The sequence below is a fragment of the Anomalospiza imberbis genome, chromosome 2 (genome assembly GCF_031753505.1).
Source record: "Anomalospiza imberbis isolate Cuckoo-Finch-1a 21T00152 chromosome 2, ASM3175350v1, whole genome shotgun sequence".
NCBI lineage: Eukaryota > Metazoa > Chordata > Aves > Passeriformes > Viduidae > Anomalospiza > Anomalospiza imberbis.
In genome coordinates this window covers 52,407,482-52,424,846 of record NC_089682.1, presented here as the reverse complement: position 1 = coordinate 52,424,846, position 17,365 = coordinate 52,407,482, and the positions used below count along the sequence as shown (strand labels likewise).

At 40.3% G+C, this 17,365-nt stretch overlaps 1 protein-coding gene across 1 annotated transcript in view; it reads left to right on the top strand.

Moving 5' to 3' along the window:
- F5 (coagulation factor V) overlaps positions 1–12,783 on the top strand; it is a 32,902-nt gene extending 20,119 nt beyond the window's left edge. Inside the window, exons 14-25 of the mRNA XM_068181041.1 lie at positions 1,703–1,868; positions 3,002–3,235; positions 3,726–3,936; positions 4,732–4,911; positions 5,997–6,113; positions 6,608–6,679; positions 7,773–7,864; positions 9,138–9,293; positions 10,125–10,269; positions 10,421–10,569; positions 11,346–11,528; positions 12,409–12,783. Coding sequence (XP_068037142.1) covers positions 1,703–1,868; positions 3,002–3,235; positions 3,726–3,936; positions 4,732–4,911; positions 5,997–6,113; positions 6,608–6,679; positions 7,773–7,864; positions 9,138–9,293; positions 10,125–10,269; positions 10,421–10,569; positions 11,346–11,528; positions 12,409–12,597 — 1,894 coding nt within the window. The 3' untranslated portion in view covers positions 12,598–12,783. The remainder of the gene's footprint in view (positions 1–1,702; positions 1,869–3,001; positions 3,236–3,725; positions 3,937–4,731; positions 4,912–5,996; positions 6,114–6,607; positions 6,680–7,772; positions 7,865–9,137; positions 9,294–10,124; positions 10,270–10,420; positions 10,570–11,345; positions 11,529–12,408) is intronic.
- The last annotated feature ends 4,582 nt before the right edge of the window (positions 12,784–17,365 follow it).

Here is a 17,365-nt window from a genome sequence, read left to right as displayed (position 1 = left end):
TGTTTTGTTATACTTGAATGTTTTATTTTGTGCTTCAGTTCTTAGTACGTGTACACAGGACAGAGACCTCCTTGCGCAAAGTCTTTCCTGGAATTTAATGGACTAACTGATGGAATCTAGAATGGGATGTGCTTATAAGCAGATGAAATCAGTTTCTAGCACTATCAGGTTCTGGTGTCTCAGTTCTCTGCTGGAAAATGGGATAGGAGCACTTTCCAACTTCACAAGGCTGCAGTATTAAAAAGTATATGAAAGCTGCAAGGTTTTTAACCACACTGGTGACTGCCTTATATTAAGAGTAAAAACAAAGCTGAATAAAGTATTATTGTTGCTCCTGCTGTTTAGAGAAATCAGGTGACTGGATCACAAATCCTGATGTTGAGGGATTTTCTTACATTTTGACAGGCAAAACTGGCTACTGTGCCACAGCAAAGAATATGTGAGAATATACTGAGAGAAACAGTGTACTAAAAATTCACTCTCTTAATTGATACAGGTTGGGATCAGTGCTCACCCAACAAGGCATAGAATTCCTTGTCAAAAAGCTGAACCAAAATTTGCACAACTTTGGATTTTTATCAAAAGAAGCCAAAACAGGAGCAAGAATATTTTCATTATGTAAATTGAATCTCCAAACACAGATTTTTTTTTCTCAAACTGAGTTCCCATTTCATTTGATGGAAATAAAAATAAAACTTTTTAATTATTTACTCCTGCTTCCTCTCAGTCCATATAAATGGCACTTGCAAAAATAGCAGAAACAAGACAGTTTCTTTGGGCACTTGCAAAATCAAGAACTTTTTTATGCTTAGACACCTATATAGGTCTCTCCAGAGGTGTTCATCCTCAGCTGGTGTGAGCTGCCTAGTTCCAGTGAATTTAACAGAGCCCATGGCATATCCTGTCTCAGTGTGTTGAAGAGCTAAAACCCAGCCTTTCTTCTATGTAACTTACATTAAATTTTTTGATTTTGCAGAATTGATAATAAAGCAAGATTTGTAGGTAATTTTAATAGCATTTCAACACTTCTATTTAAGATCTGAACAACAGTTTGAATGCCTAAAAGCTTATTTTACCACACCGGCTCTGTGATGCAAACTGCAGGTATTATCAGATGTAAAGATCTGAGAGACAGTACGGTGTAGGTGATAGGCTCACTACACTCAGCCAAGCTCCAATTAAGATTATTAAGGCTAGGAATAAAAGGAAAATAGAGCTCAGATAGATTTTGAGAGACTTGTTGGAGTTTTTCAGGGATAGTTTACCAAATGGTTGAGGCATCTCTTATCCAACTGTAGAACTTGAACTGCTTAAACATTGCAAGCTGTGATATTCAGCATCTGACACTCATTTTGTAGATTCACAGAAGGTTGGAAAACACCTTTAAGACCATTGAGTCCAACCTTTAACCCAGCAGTGCCAGGTTCAGCACTAAACCATGTCTCTCAAAACCACATCCACATATCTTCTAAACACTTCCAGGGACCAAGACTCAACCACTTCCCTGGGCAACCCTTTTGGTAAAGAATGTTTTGCTAATATCCAATCTAAACCTTCCCTGACACACTTTGAAGGCGTTTGAGTGTTTATTCTTTCTATTCACAGAATTCTAAAATATTTCTGCTGTATGAGTTCTCAGGTTTCATCAAAGCTATTATTTCTGATTCCTTGTGTGGGATCTTAATTGGGGTTTTCCTTTCAGTGCAATGAGGAATGACAAAACCTGTAAAGATGGCCACAGACGTAAGGTGATTTTCCAGAGCTATACAGACAGTACCTTTTCAACTCTTCAGGATGAAGATGAATATACAGAACATCTTGGCATCCTGGGACCAGTTATTCGGGCTGAAGTGGACGATGTTATCCTAGTAGGTCAATGTTTTGATTGAGTGTGCAGGGTAAGATTCTTACAGTGATCTTGGAGTGTGACAGAATGGATCTAAAAATACCACAAATTTTTAAAAGATGATGAAGGGGAAACAGTTTTCAAAGCTAGAAATGGCACTGTGAACTTGTAAACACTGTGATGTGTTTCTCTGAAACACCTTTTTTCTCTCCTGTCCACAGCAAATTAAATTCTGGTTTTCTTTCTTATGTTTCCCAACATTAAATACTGGTTATTGATCTACTGTAAAATAAGATTTAGGTTTAATGTTAATGAAAAATGAGTTTTCTAAACTCAGAAATTAGTACATATGTGTTCAAGATTAATATAAACTTTTTGGGAAAATAGATAATTTCCTCTAAAAAATTTTGCTGTGTAAATGTGCAGGATTTTATTAGAACTGTCAACGAGGATGAAGAGGAACCATATCCCTGGTGATACTGTAGTATCTTTGCATTAGGAAGCGTAGTGCTGTAAAATTTCCCTTCTCTCATCCTTCTTCATCCAGTCTTCCAACACACAGGGATGGACTCAGATAAAGAGAATAGATCTCAGTGCTTTCTGCTTATTTCAGTAGGAGTGGTGTGCAACACAAACTCACCAAGCTATGTTTAAATCATGAGTAAGAGAAGAAAAAGATTTTGTAGCTTGGGAGCATTATTCTCTAAGGAGAGGTAAATATATAATCCCACTATCCTGGTGTTTCTCTGGGACAAGTGGGAAGCACTGATTTCAGCAAGAATGATACATATAGAGGTTTAGAGTTTCTGTATCGTAACAACTACAGCAAAGCTAAGAGGTAGAAACTCCCCATTTCCCTGCTGGCAGTAACTAAGCAGCTTCAGGTATGAGGGGCAGTAGTAAATGCCCTGGGAGCCTCGACTTGGTGGAAGACAGGGAGCTAGATGCGTGCTTTCAGATTTTTCATTAACTACCTGCTTCAAAGGTGGAGACTACATGGAGATGTCAAAAGCTCTCTGCTGGCTTTTCCATGTACAACATAGTCTGTAATCTTTATGCAAATCTTTACCTGGTTTGAGGTCATGGGGATGCAGTGTGTGGGGACTTTGGTTTAGACCTGAGTTTGCTGAACATAATCTATTTTGGGTTTTTTAGGTTCATTTTAAGAATCTGGCATCCAGACCATATTCCCTCCATGCCCATGGAGTCCTCTATGAAAAGTCCTCTGAGGGAAGCATTTATGATGATGAATCTACTGCTTGGTTTAAGGAAGATGAAGTTCAGCCAAATAACAGCTACATATATGTATGGTACGCAAGCCAGCGATCGGGCCCTGTGCAGTCAGGAGCAGCTTGTCGGTCCTGGATCTACTACTCTGATTTAAACCTGGTAAGAAAATGAAAATAGAAGTGATGGTGTTGCTGGGGTTGATCACAGAATCATAGAAACACTTATGTTGGTAGGCAACACCAGAGATCATTCAGTCCACCACTGCAACTCGAGCAGGGTTGGCTGGAGTAGTTTGTCCAGGACCAATGTTCAGCTGGGTTTTGAATATCTCCAAATGATGCATGGCTGTAGAAGTGCAAGCTGCAGAACATGTTTTTTGATAGCTGTCCTTTACTTTTGGGCTTGATGTTCCCATCTGATGTTTAATCTCTTGCACTCAGCTAAAGCAGGACATAAGGTATGGAAGAATTTGAACTGGCCAACTCTGGTAGAGTGAGCAGGGGAGAGTAAAGATAGAAGGAAGCAGTACTTCTGGGACTTACTTTAGATTTTTAGGGGCTGATGCATTCCTGCAGAATGCTATAGGGTTTTTTTAACATCTTTTGGGAAATCCACTTTTACCTCTAAACATGAATTTATTACTTTCTAGGAGAAAGACATTCAGTCTGGTTTGATTGGGCCAATACTGATCTGTGAAAAAGGAGCCTTCAGCAAATCAAACGGCAGCAGGACATATACCCGAGACTTTTTCTTGCTTTTTATGCTCTTTGATGAAGAGAAAAGCTGGTACTTCGACAAACATTCTGGAAGGCCTTGTAATGAGAAGACACAAGAAATGCAGCAATGCCATAAATTCTATGGTACTTATTTCATTTTGCCAAATATGCAGTTTATTGGGGTAGAGGGAAAGGTGTCAGGGGAAGTATCTCAGCTCACAGTCCTTTTCAACATGCATAAATCCCACACATTAGTTATGTGAATTTTTTTGTTGTTATCCATTGTACGCATAGTAGTCATGGGTTTACATATAAAAATTAGCAATGATGGGAAATTTGCTATTAAACTGAAGAAAGGACATATTAGACTGAAACTTTCAACAGAAAACTTCTCTATTGCATTCACATACATATTTCCCCCATACTAAAAGAAAAAAAAAGCAAAAACCAAAAAAGTCTTCTTTGCAATAAGACTCCCGACAACTTCTTGCAAGAAATTTAAAGATATCTTAATAATTTGACAAACCAGGTAGTTCTAATGAGGATTTTGAAGCAACTGTAGAACAGATCTTCATACACCTCTCTGTGGATATAGAGGTATGTCAGTTGTGACAGTGTGCCTGTGGAAATGGGAGCTGCAGAAAGAGTTTTGGATAGCTGTCCTTTCTTTTGGGCCTGATATTCCCATCTTATATTTAAATCTTTTTGTTCTCCTGGCTGCCATGTTGCTACCAAGCTCAAATCTTCTGGTGAGGTCCCTGGATTTTCTGTATTGATGTACATAGACCGTAAAATGTGTTGCACTTTAAATTTGAAAAAAGTATGGTTTTCCCAAGCACATTGCTTCATTAAATATTTTGCTAATTTCAATAATTACTTTCTAGCACTTTGAGACCAGTTTTGTGAGCAGTATTCCTGACTAACAATCTTTTTTTTCAGCCATTAATGGGATTACGTACAATTTGCAAGGCTTGAGGATGTATGAAGGTGAAACAGTCCGATGGCACTTGCTGAATATGGGTGGGCCAAAAGACATTCATGTTGTTCATTTTCATGGACAGACTTTCATAGAACAAGGAGAGCCAGAGCATCAGCTTGGTACATACACTCTGCTCCCAGGTAAGCATCAGAGCAGAGTAAGTTCTAAGGGGTGACCTCTGCAGTCTGTCATTATCACACCAATTTAAAGGTCTCCATATGGTGAGAGTTGGGGGTTTTAATATCCGGGTAAGTGATACAGAACAGAAAGAGCAACAGTGAGCCCTAGGAGAATTCTTATTCTTTCCCCAGGGAGAAATAGGCTGTAAGTATTCATTAGACTGCAGGATGAAGTCCTTTGCCTCATCACTGTCAGCAGTGCCAGTGTGCAATAATAGCACTTATGAAGCCTGTATTGCCAGCTACAAGAGTTCAAGGAAAATAAAAACAACAAGGAGATCAAAGTAATGAGACTGGCTTGGAATACTAGGAGTTTTAGTGAACATTAGAGGTAGTTAATTCACTATTTTATTTCATTTTTAAGGTAGTGCTTTTCACTGTGAAATCTACATATTTTTGTTTAAATGGGAACCAGAATTAGCTGGAATTACCTGAAGAATTGTCTGCAGCAACTAGGAACATAAGAAAAGCAATGAGAACATGTCCTGTGCTTTCTAAAAAGTGCATCAAGCAACTGAAACCATATCTGCTTCCTGCTCAATCCTTGGCACTCCTGGGGCATGCAGAAAGTGAGGGGAGGGCCCATACTTCTAATTTTCCCACTTCTACTTTTGGCTTCTTTACACCCATCCTTTTCATTACTGGAACAAAACATTGGCACAGCAGGAGTAAGAATCATAACCAGCATCACAGACTTAACATCCCTGCATTATGTAATAAACACTGTCCATTAGACTGCTCAGCACTGTAGTTAACATGCAGATATCTGTTGTAATGTACAGGCAGCCAAGGTTTTGTACTTTGCATCATCAGCAAAGGTTAGGATATGATCTGGCTACTTGATTCTAATCTCAGTCTCCAGCTAGAACTAGCTTGCTAAGAAAAAAAAAAATCACTGAGTTGGTGGAAGTTACTGCTCTTGTTGCAATGTGTATTTAAATTTTCTGGATTAGGTCATAGGAAGGTCTTTGGTTTAAAATTCACCCTCACTGACATCAGCCTTGTAATGCCAATGTTTCTGATACATTTCATTTCCTTTTTTCAAGGCTCATTTAGAACAATTGAAATGAAGCCACAGAGACCTGGCTGGTGGCTTTTAGATACTGAAGTGGGGGAATACCAGCAAGCAGGAATGCAGACATCCTATTTGGTTATAGAGAAAGGTATGAACTACAGGGGTTTTTGGCTGGGAAAGTCAAGCTATGAAGTCTTCTCTACCCTTTCAGGATCACTAGAAATCAATTTGGGAGATTGTTCTGCAAAAAAAAATTGGGAAATTATCCACATTTAAGGACATGGTGGTGTGGTTACTGTAAATTTGTTCTAGAAGAAAAAATGTTTAGCTTCCAACAATGCTAGCTTTGAATTATTTAGCACACTACCTTTATTCCTTTAGCATGCTAGCTTTGAATTTGAGATTTCCCTACAGTGACCAGTTGATTAATGTGTTGAGAGAAATTGCAGAGATTAATTTAGACTTCTCTGGGAAGAGAGTGATATTATAGAATTACTAGGTAATAATAATAACAATTATTATAATTAATAGTGTACTAGAATTACACTATTGTCCTGAGTGATGTTGTCTTAGATTTCACCAGAATATATATTGGAACAGCCCTCATTTTCTTTAACAATAAACTTACTGTGCTCCCTTCAGAGTGCAGGATTCCAATGGGCCTGGCAAGTGGAGTTATACTTGATTCACAGATCGATGCTTCACATCACATAGGTGAGTTTATCCCTGAAAAGGTCCCTGAACACCCCCAGCAAAGTGTTGCAGTTCCATCTTCTTTTGGCTTCTCGAGTGTCTTTCAAGATCAGTTCAGCAGTGAATCAGCTGTCAGGCTAAAAGTCTCTCCAGTGCTGCAAGCAGAGACTGGGAGCTCTGTTAGGTAGCCATTATCATTGTATTTTAAGTGTCACAGGTCTGCTATCAGTGACACAAGCTTGAGAGTCAGGGAGTGCTCTGTCTGTGGCCAGCTGGGTGATCAGGAACAAATCTAGCATTCTTTTTGTCCCTTGGATTCCCTGCTTGAAAATAACACTAAGCATTCAAAAAGCTTTTGAGATTTGCATGTGGTATGAGATGTGAAAGGACAAAATATATCTGTTATAAAAGACCTGGGAACCCTGGAATCCAAAGCAATTACAGAGTCTTTAATTTGTCAAGTTTATCTGTGGTACAAAAGTGGGATCATTACTTAGAGAATTTTCTTAGAATTTTACATGGACAGTGTCAAATCAAGGTGTGCAGGTTACACACACATGCAGGAATGCCCATCCTTTCCCTTGAAATAAAAAAATAAATTAATTATTTCATAAAACCTATTTTTTTGTGGATTTTATTTTCTTTCTTTGTTTCCCCATAGAATATTATAAAGGCTTGAAAACTGTTTTGTAATATATATTCTATACCAGTGTTTAACTTGGAAACCTTGTTATGCAGCAGGGAGCTCTCTTCCATGAATGTAGAGCACATTTTGTGTCTGATCCTGCTGGAGCCAAAACTTGTTTAGCAAACTCTAGATCCTGGTTCCAAATTAACAGACAGTATATTACATAAAAGATTATTATTTTTGTCATTTTGCCAACTTTAAAGCTTTGCAGGGTACAGATGACTTTCAGTTGCTGACCATGTCCAAATTATCCTAGATTATGGTTTTAGAGTCTAGTTTGTATTTTTAGTTTTTGGTTTTTTTTTTTTTTATTATTATTCTTTGGGTGGGGGGTGGGAAATGATGCACTCAAAGCTAATAACAGCCTTAGTTTATGTTTTTTCAGTGCCTCTTAAAATTTTTGCTTTATTCATATTTTCTGTCTAGACTATTGGGAACCTAAGTTAGCCCGATTAAATAATTATGGAACATACAATGCTTGGAGTACTACAGTGGAGGAAGAACTCCCTTGGATCCAGGTAAGGTACAACATCATTGAGTTATGATTTTCCTACAGCTTATTTTAGAAGGTCAAGCTGCTCTTGTCACTGAGAAGACTGTTGGGGAAGACTGAAAAGATGTGGCAAGATTGTTGATGCCATGCACTGTTCTTCTTCCCTGGGGTAATCCAGTCTCTGCTGCTGCTGAGGCTCGTTGACTGGACAGTTACCCTCACAATTTAGATTGTAACCATTTTGTAGGTAAATGGAGTCATTCTTTCTGCTACTTTATTTTTCCTTTGTCTGCCTAACAGTACATATTAATATGTATGTGTTTGTTAAGTGATCATTTAAAGTGTGATATCCTCAAGCCCAGATTCAGATAGTTTTTTGCTTGATTTGTATGCTGCTGTCCCACTTGACAGAGCTCAGTTGTCTTCACAGGGAAACTAAGTTTATAATTATGACTTCAAGCTCTCTATCATTCAGTCACCTCACTTCTGTGTTTTTCTGCCATCCCAATGACTTTTGCACTACATCGCCAGTTTGCACCCAAGCTTGGGGAGAATAGTTGATTTCTTATAAATCTCATTAAAATTGGTTGGAAGATAAGAGAGGCTCAAGTTCAGCAGGTGGCTGTTGTGTTTGACTTGGTAACATTTGACATACTGGCAAGTTAGTGGAGGTGATGTATGGGGAGAAGATTGGAAGATCTGATGTGAAACTGGAAATAACATTGGGAAGAGAAAGAATTTAACAGGGGGCTGTGGTGGTGAAAAGCTGAGGTTACTGCAGGGAAGCGTGCAGAGGTATGGAGGGCATGTCCCAAAGAATGAGTTTCACTGCTGACAGGCACACCTTCCAGATTTGTTTTTATGTGCTAAGTGCTTACTTATGGTATCAGCAGGAGTGGTGGCTTTTCAGCACTTCAGAATGTCATATGCCTTTCTGCAACCTACGTATCCAAAATTAGAGGTGGCTTCTAAAAGTGTGAGCCTTTAATTTCTCTGTCCTCCTTGACTTATCTGTAAAATGGGGCAGGGGGAGAGTTGTGCCTGACACAGACACACAGATACTTTTGAGGTGCCTTTGTGGTGCAGTGCTGAACCCTGTAAAATGGCCTCTGAAATTAAATGCACACACAAAAACACAAATGAAATGAGAGAGCATTAATTTGATCAATCTCTGATAGATACTCTGGTATCTATTATTCCTTTAGAGAATGTTAGTGTTGTGCATATTAAAATGCCGAAGAATTATATGGGTTTTGCTGTGCATTATTGACTTTATAAACACTCTTTGCTGCTCCTAGGTGGATTTTCGAAGACAAGTTTTGCTCACTGGGATACAGACACAGGGAGCCAAGCAGTTTTTTAAGTCCTTGTACATCCAGAAGTATTTTCTTGTTTACAGCAAAGACAAACGGACATGGAACACCTTCAAAGGAGACAGCTCACCAACAGGAAAGGTCTGTCTGTGCCGTGGGGGTTGCAACAACCTAGGCAGCATCACTGAGTGATGCAGTGAGTCTTATTTAATGTTAAGAAAGAGTGGAAAAAATTATGGCTTTTGTAGCCCTAATAGGTACAGCTTGAAGCCCCAAAGGGCATTTACCAAACTAATGAAATTCAGACTAGAAGACAAATTGTAAGGTGAGGCACTACCTGGACTTGGGTTTGGGTTGGCCTTGTGACCTTGACTGTGTGGAGTCTGGCTTTCTCACAGGCATCTCTCCCTGCTATGATTTCCTAAGCCCATGGCAGATTTTGAAGGAAGCAGGAAGCTGAACTAAAAATCAAGCCCTTACCTCATTTGGGATTAGATTCTGCTTCTTATCCCTTGCTTTGATCTGTCCCAGCAGCTGAATGTTGCACTGTCAGATTTGCCTGCAGAAGGGCTGTGTGGTGAGTGTGGTTGTACACTGAAAGAGGTTCATCTTACACCCAGCTCCAGCCCTACCTCTTACAGCTCCCTTCAATTTACACTGAGGTTTGTGTGGTACAACTCCGAGCCTGTTGTCTTTTACCTCTCCTTTTGCCTCTTTGCTCATGTATTTTTATAGACTTAGATAAAAAAAGGTTGCTTATTTAAACTGAGGCCTTCAGACACTTCCACATATGCTAAGATGGGACCATGAGATATTTCAAGTGGCCCTGCAGCATAGGCTGTGCTATCACTGTGGATGGGGCTAAGGGCACAAAAAAGACTACATTTGCAAAAGAGCAGGCTTTCAGCATCCAAACTTGTGTTTGCATTAAATTAAGTATGTGTGGGTTTTTTCTGTTTTTCTTTTAAACAGATTTTTGAAGGTAATTCCAATGCCTATGAGGTAAAAGAGAACATCATTGATCCCCCTATTATTGCTAGGTACATCAGACTCTACCCCACCGAGGTCTACAACAGGCCTACTCTTCGCATGGAGCTTCTGGGCTGTGAAGTAGATGGTAAGAATTGGTCAACTGCTTCCACTCTGACAAATTTTTTACCTAATACTTTAAATGAAGCTGAAACTGTGGGTCTTCTCCATTCCAACATTGTTGCTTTTGCTGTGGCTACTTGGGTGTACTGGAGATGACACAGTGCTCCTCTCAACAGGCTGCTCTTTGCCACTTGGAATGGAAAGTGGAGAGATCAAGAATACCCAGATAACAGCCTCATCTGCTAAGACATCCTGGTTTAACACATGGGATGCTTCACTTGCTCGTCTCAATCAGAATGGAAAGATGAATGCCTGGCGAGCCAAGGTAACAAGAGAACAACAGGGAAGGCAGCAGGGACAGCTGGTTAATAAATTGGTGCTGCCTGTGTGGTTATGGTGCTTCCTGCACACTCTGTCCAGTGCTGAGTGTGATAGGGTCACTTCACAGCCATCCTTTGGGAAGAGCACCACTCAACTCTTCAGCAGAAAAGTTGTTGAGCTTCTGGCAACAGTAGTGACATACTTTGAGAGATGGATGGTCTCCTCTGGGCAACAGTCTGCAGAACTTCCCTGTGGGAATAGCCTGTTTAATTTCAGGAGATGAATGCAATTTGAATATTTATCTCTAAGGGGTTAAAGAAACCCATTCTGGGTTGGCTTATAGGCAGTGCAGCCTAGAGGATCTGGAGGTGGGTGACCTTCAGCAAGGCATGTGAGCTTCTGTGTCTTTGAAATGGAGCTGCATTTCTTCACAAAGCACCTTGAGATTTGCTGGAAGCTGCTCTTTTGCATAAGCATTTGCTATTAGTATTAAGTATTGGGTTTTAACACTGGAGGTAAATCTCTGTTGTATTTCATTATGTATTGGAAATTAAAGCATAAATCTTCAGACTCCAAATACACTACCTGCAGTGATGAAGTAATTATATAGGTCACTAAGAATGCTTGTGACTTGCCTCACCTTTACTCCTCTGGACTTCTTTGATACAGTTTTGATGCATTTTGATACAGTTTTAACTACCTGTAAACAAGATTTTTCACTTAAGCAAATACAGTCATTTACATGTTTGCTAATACACAAAACTTTCATATTGATTGTAGTTTAACAACAACCAACAGTGGCTGCAAATTGATCTCCTCACAGTAAAGAAGATCACTGCTATTGCTACACAGGGGGTCACATCCATGTCAGCTGAAAACTTTGTGAAAACCTATGTTATTCTGTACAGCAACGAAGGTTCGGAGTGGAAATCCTACACAGAGGGTTCAAGCTCAATGCCAAAGGTATCACTGTCAGCCCAGGCAATGGAATTGTTTTGTTGTTTTGAATTGAATTGAATTGAATTGAATTGAATTGAATTGAATTGAATTGAATTGAATTGAATTGAATTGAATTGAATTGAATTGTTTGGTTTTAGGTGCTGGACACTGTCAAGGCTCAAAGGCAGAATGCCCAGCCAAATTGATATTCTCACTGGACTCTAAAGTGCTAGGGAGCTGGGGTTACTACAGATAATGTCACAGTATCCATCTGATTTTAGTGATCATGATTAATCATAATAAAAGGAATGAATGCTGTATCTGCAGAGAATGCAGCCAACATTGTGATAAAAGGAGCTGACACTGTTTGTAAAGGAGAACATTTAGTTTGAATGCACAAGGACATTTAATTTGAGTGAATAATGGATTCCCTAGGGCCTCTTTCAGGTTTTTTTTTATTTCTGCCCTGATTTTTTAAGTGAAATTAATGTTAGTAAGCAGTATTGCTATAGCAGAGCTTGGGGAACTTCAGGTACCCACAGAGCAGACAGAGTACTTTGTATTTTTTCCTGTATTACCTTACACCAACCTAACACACAAGGGCCATTAGCAGTGGTGAAATAAGGGGGGTTTGGGGGTTTGGTCCATTAGAAATTATAATGGTAAATTTTCTGGTGTGGATGGAAACAGAGGCTGTTTAATCCATTCAGACTCAGCTATTGCTACTACTTTTAACCCAGCACGTTAGGAAGACACTTGTTGTGGTCTTGTTTAAAACCAGAAATAAGCCAGTCCCTCTACCCTGGGTGTGACTAATGCAACGGCTTGGAAATTTTGTAAAGAGAAAATGCAGGATTTTTTTTGAAATGCCACCTTCTAACTAATTGTGTTTGTGTATTTGCAGGTTTTCTTGGGTAATGCAAACAGCAATGGGCACGTCAAGAATTTTTTTAACCCACCCATCCTGTCCAGGTTTATCCGCATTGTTCCAAAAACATGGTACCGTGGGATTGCCCTTCGGGTAGAACTCTATGGCTGTGATTTTGGTGGGGGTCTGGCTGTGAAAAGGACTGATGAGTCTGGGAGCTCTTAACCTGCCAGCAGTCACCATGCAGAACAACCTGTTTGTTAAGAAGCCCTTAAAACAGTCACACTTAGTAGTTTGGATGTGTGCTTTGTCAAAGGAACATAATGTTTTACCAGCAGGATTGAGAGATTTGTCTGGCTGGTGTTTCATTCCTATAAATACACACTTTAGAAAACAGATTCTTTTCCCTGGGGAAAGCCCTTTTCAGCTTCTTTTCGCTGGAAGAAATAGTAGTCCCTTCTGATTAGTATTATCACTTCTTCATTATAACCAGTACTCTGTCTTAACTTTTTACTTAATTTTAAGTCCTAAATCCCTAGGAATGGAGACTCTGGCCTTGATCCTGAGGCCTGACTATCTCCATTTTGTAATGCTTTTGCAGCACAGATGAGGAATAGAAAGCTATAGCAGGTGGATGTTCTTCATACATAAGGCTGAGAGGGAAAACCAGTGCTGATCTGGAGCTGTGGTGCTGCGTTCCAGCAGTGCCTTGGTGAGAAATGATTGTAGGGGTGGCCTGTCCTCCACGTTTTTCATCTGCACTGTGGCAAAGGCAGGACATGTCTCAGCATTGAGGTATGCGCAACCCCTTCTCAGAGAATGGGTGCTGGCATTGTTGGGTTTGGTTCTTTTATACCCAGCACACCTGAATGATGTGGATTTCACAGAATTCATCTTCAGTGCCCTGGAAAGGGAAAAGGGAGTCAGTTGTGCCTTTCCATCCCAGAAATGAGTAGGGAAGTGATTTAACCTGGCAGGTCATGGAACAGCAGTGGGAGAACCAAAACGAGAATTCAGAACTCCTGATGCTCAGTCCCATATACACTTTTAGACTGTTGGGACAGGGAGCTCCCTTGATGAGGAAAGCTTTGAGAACTGCAGCTGTTCAGTGACAGTACAGCCTGGGGGTGGCAGAGGAGGATTAGATGAAACTGGGTTACAGAAACAGCTGCATCTTCTCTTAAAATTTAACAGTGTTTTCACTAATGGAAATACTCTTGTGCATAGATTTTACATGGATTTTTTTCCCAGGATGACTACATCTGAAAATAGATACACAGTCCATGAACTTATTATTCCAGCAGAATTTTAGCTAAGTTTTCAGAGTGTTCTGGACTTCCATCCTGTAAATTGTTTATTTGCAGCACTTCACTTATCACACTAGGTACCATTCAGCAGGCTGGATTTTTAAAGTAGTTTGTCTTTGAACCTTGGATGGTGTTAGCCAGTTTTATTTTAGTAGTTTTTAATTCCCTTCTCTTACAGAACTTGCATTTTGAAGAGAAGGCATAGAACAGGAGTAAAAAGAGTGTAAAAACTAAACAAATATTTTCTTCTATTTTTTTTTTACTATGTCACAAACTGTTGTAATTTTCCACTGAAAAATAAAGATAATATTGTAGCATGAAAGGCATCAACATTTTATTTTGTATATTTGTCTCTACAGTAGTAGCTCTGGTAATAGTGAAGGTTTGCAACAGGAAAGTAAAATTTTCAGTGCCAATTAGAATTAATTTCAAATGGTGAAACAGTATGAGTAATTGCTTCATCTTTAAAGGTTGGTTTATTAGTATTATGTAATTGTGCTTAATTTATTTTTGTTTGACACCACCATAAAATTGCAACACAAACCATATTCACAAAAAAAAAACATGTAAACTTTGGAATGAGGTTTTACCTTGGAAAGCAGGCAATAAATGCTTGCTAACTTCAGCAGAACCAAGTTTTTATGTGATAACTGTGAAAATATTTTTTAGAAGGCAGTGATCTTCAATGTTCTAAATAAGTAATTAGTTCTTTATATATACATATATATATATATATGCACACACATGTATAATTCTGTGTAAAGTCACATAACTGCAAAACTGATTGCAGGAGTGTGACACAGTCCATCTGCATCAATTTTACAAGTTGAAGACTCTGCTTCTCTTTACTAGTGAACAGTACTTTGGTTAGCTGGGGTCAGCTGTCCTGCTTGCATTTCCTCCCAGCCCCTTGTCCATGCCCAGCCTACTCACTGGCAGGGCAGAGAGGCAAAAAGCAAAGGCCTTGACACCGTGCAAACACTGTTCAGTGCCACCTAAAACACCCCTGTGTTGTGAATGCTGCCCTCGTCACAAATCTGAGCCACAACACCCTATGGGCAACTGTGATGGGAATTAACCCCATTCCAGTGATGTTCCAGCCTGCCCAGTAGAGCAGGGATGTCTGGGCCCTGTGCCACCTCAGACATGCGGCCATTGCTGATAACAAAATGTTCCCTTGCACAGCAGAGTAAGATAAGTGCTACAATAAACAGCAAAAGTCCAAGCCAGTCACTAATGTGCCAGACTCTTATATACAGTAAGGCAAAAAGTATGAACCCCTTCCAATAAGAGGTATAAATTCTACCTAGCACACTCTGATCAGGGGTGTTATCTCAAAATCCTCTTGTCTCACATTGGACACCAAAAAGGACTGCAGCAGTTTGGCCCCAGCTGGCAGGCAGTCACTTGATGGCTTTCCCCTGGCAGGCTGGGGGAGAGGATTGGAAGAGCAAAAGAGAGGTTGATATAAAGGCAGCTTGATAAGCAAATCAAAGCTGCGCTTGCAAGTAAGGCAAAATAAGGAATTAATTTGCCACTTCTCATCAACAGGCACATGTGCAGCTGCTTCCAGGCAACTGGGCCTCGACACACCTGACAGTTGCTTGGGAAGACAAAGACCACAACTCTGAACATTCCCCCTTCATCCTTCTCCTTTCCCCCGCATTTCCTGCTGAGCACAGTGTCACACAGTCTGGGATATTAAATGCCCTGGCTCAGCTGTGTCCTCTCCCAGCCTCCTCACCGGTGAGGCAGGGTGGGGAAAAGAAAAGGCCTTGGTGCTGAGCAAACACTGCCAGTACCAGCTAAAACAACGTGTTATCAGTGCTGGTGTAATCAAAAAACCAAAGCACAGCACTATACAGGCTGCTGTGAAGAAAATTAACTATATCCCAGCTGGAACACATACACAAAGTATTTTAATTTTATTTAGCAGCCATCTTAGATTGAATTCACCAAGGCTTTTGAAAATCTGTAGTTAAAACAGTCTTGCACAGCCTTTTACACACTGTGGAATGAAATTCTGTGAATGTTGAGATTATTTGCAAAATACACAAGGAGAGCAAGAATTTCTGCAGTATTCTCAGAGACTAAAGATGCATGTGACAGCATGAAGGTTAACAAACATAAACTCTTTTGGACTGAGGGAGAAATGTGGTGCCAAAGTTCAGAGTAATACAGCAAATAATTTCTTCACAAATCTGGATGGATGCCTTCACATTGGCCTTTTGATCCAAAGGTCCAAAGTCAACTGCTTTTAGCCCCAAACAGTGTCACAATGGAGTTGCTGCCCCCTAATGCTCATTCCAGCTTCCAAGAGGCTGCAGGGTGTCCAGAGCTGACCATCTGCAAGTGACAATAGCACATGGGTGACTGTGCTTTGAAGCCTTGTGCTTTACTCACAACCAGCTTTACCAGGTGCAACCAAGTGTTTCCATTTTCTTTCCAGAGGCGGTGGCTGTACTCTTTCAGACAGTGAAACTGGTTGTGTCTGCACTTGGCTTGGAAAGGAGTTGGAACTAAGTGTGAAGACAGTTGAGCAGCTCTGAAATAGATACTGACAGCAGCACCACATTAGTTTCTTGAGAGCCTGATGCCGAAGTCCAGTATCCAGACAGGTTTGTACAGGATAAAGATGCAGGTAGTCTCATGTAGATGGGTACAGACACCTCTGCCTTTTAGAGGAGCTGTAACCTCCATTTATGCCAGATTTTCTGCTGGTTATTTTGAATGTAACACCTGCACTGCAGGGATACCTGCACTGAGGCTGGGCCAACTCACCTTCACCAAGGTTCTGCAGTCTGAATGGTTCCCTCCACACTGCTGGCATAGCAAAGCATGGTGGAGACAAAGCTGCATATTACCCATGGATTAGAGCTAATGCAGATCCTGTTTCTGCATCCACTCAGAAACCTGAACTGTGCATCAGCACAGATGCAAAGGTGAATCTGTGCTTTGGGGCTCTTCTTACATTAGAGATGTCCGTGAGGGCGCATGACAAGAGTATGTGTGAGTGAAGTGCCAGGACAACTCTTGCAGAAAACACATCAAATGGGAACGTGGTCAGGACTACAGACAAATAACCAATCTTTGAGCATCCTCCAGCACCCCTTGAAATGGCCATGAACACTGGTGGATTGATCAGAATTTTAGGATGGTGCTAAGGGACAAAAGGAGGGCTTGCAACTTCACAAACACTCACACTCATGAGGTGTCTTTCATGACAGGAGAAGATTTTTTTGGCACATACCTGAGAGAGGAAGAGAAAGGCTCTGCCCATGCCCACATATGTGTTAGGGAAGACTGTTTATCAAAGCTACTGTGAAGTACCACAGAAATGAGATGCAGCACTGTCCTATGTGGACCAACTGCTGTTTTGTATGAGTCAGTTACTCCTCTTAATCAGTCTAAAATATTCTTCTTCTTGCTGTGTTTATTTCTGCTAGCTCTGCATCATAACCAGTTTATCCACCTACACTTTCCTATCATTACTGTGCCCCATTCTCCATTTGTTTGTTACACCCAGTGCTTGAATCATGCTTTAATTACAATCTCCTCCAGGTAGGGACTCCATCTTCTTGAATGTTTGTACAGCACTCTCCAAAACAGGCCATGGGATCATTCTCAGGGTTCCTGGGCACATCTGTAACACCATTCCTAATAGGAGCAACACTGTGTTAAGTCCA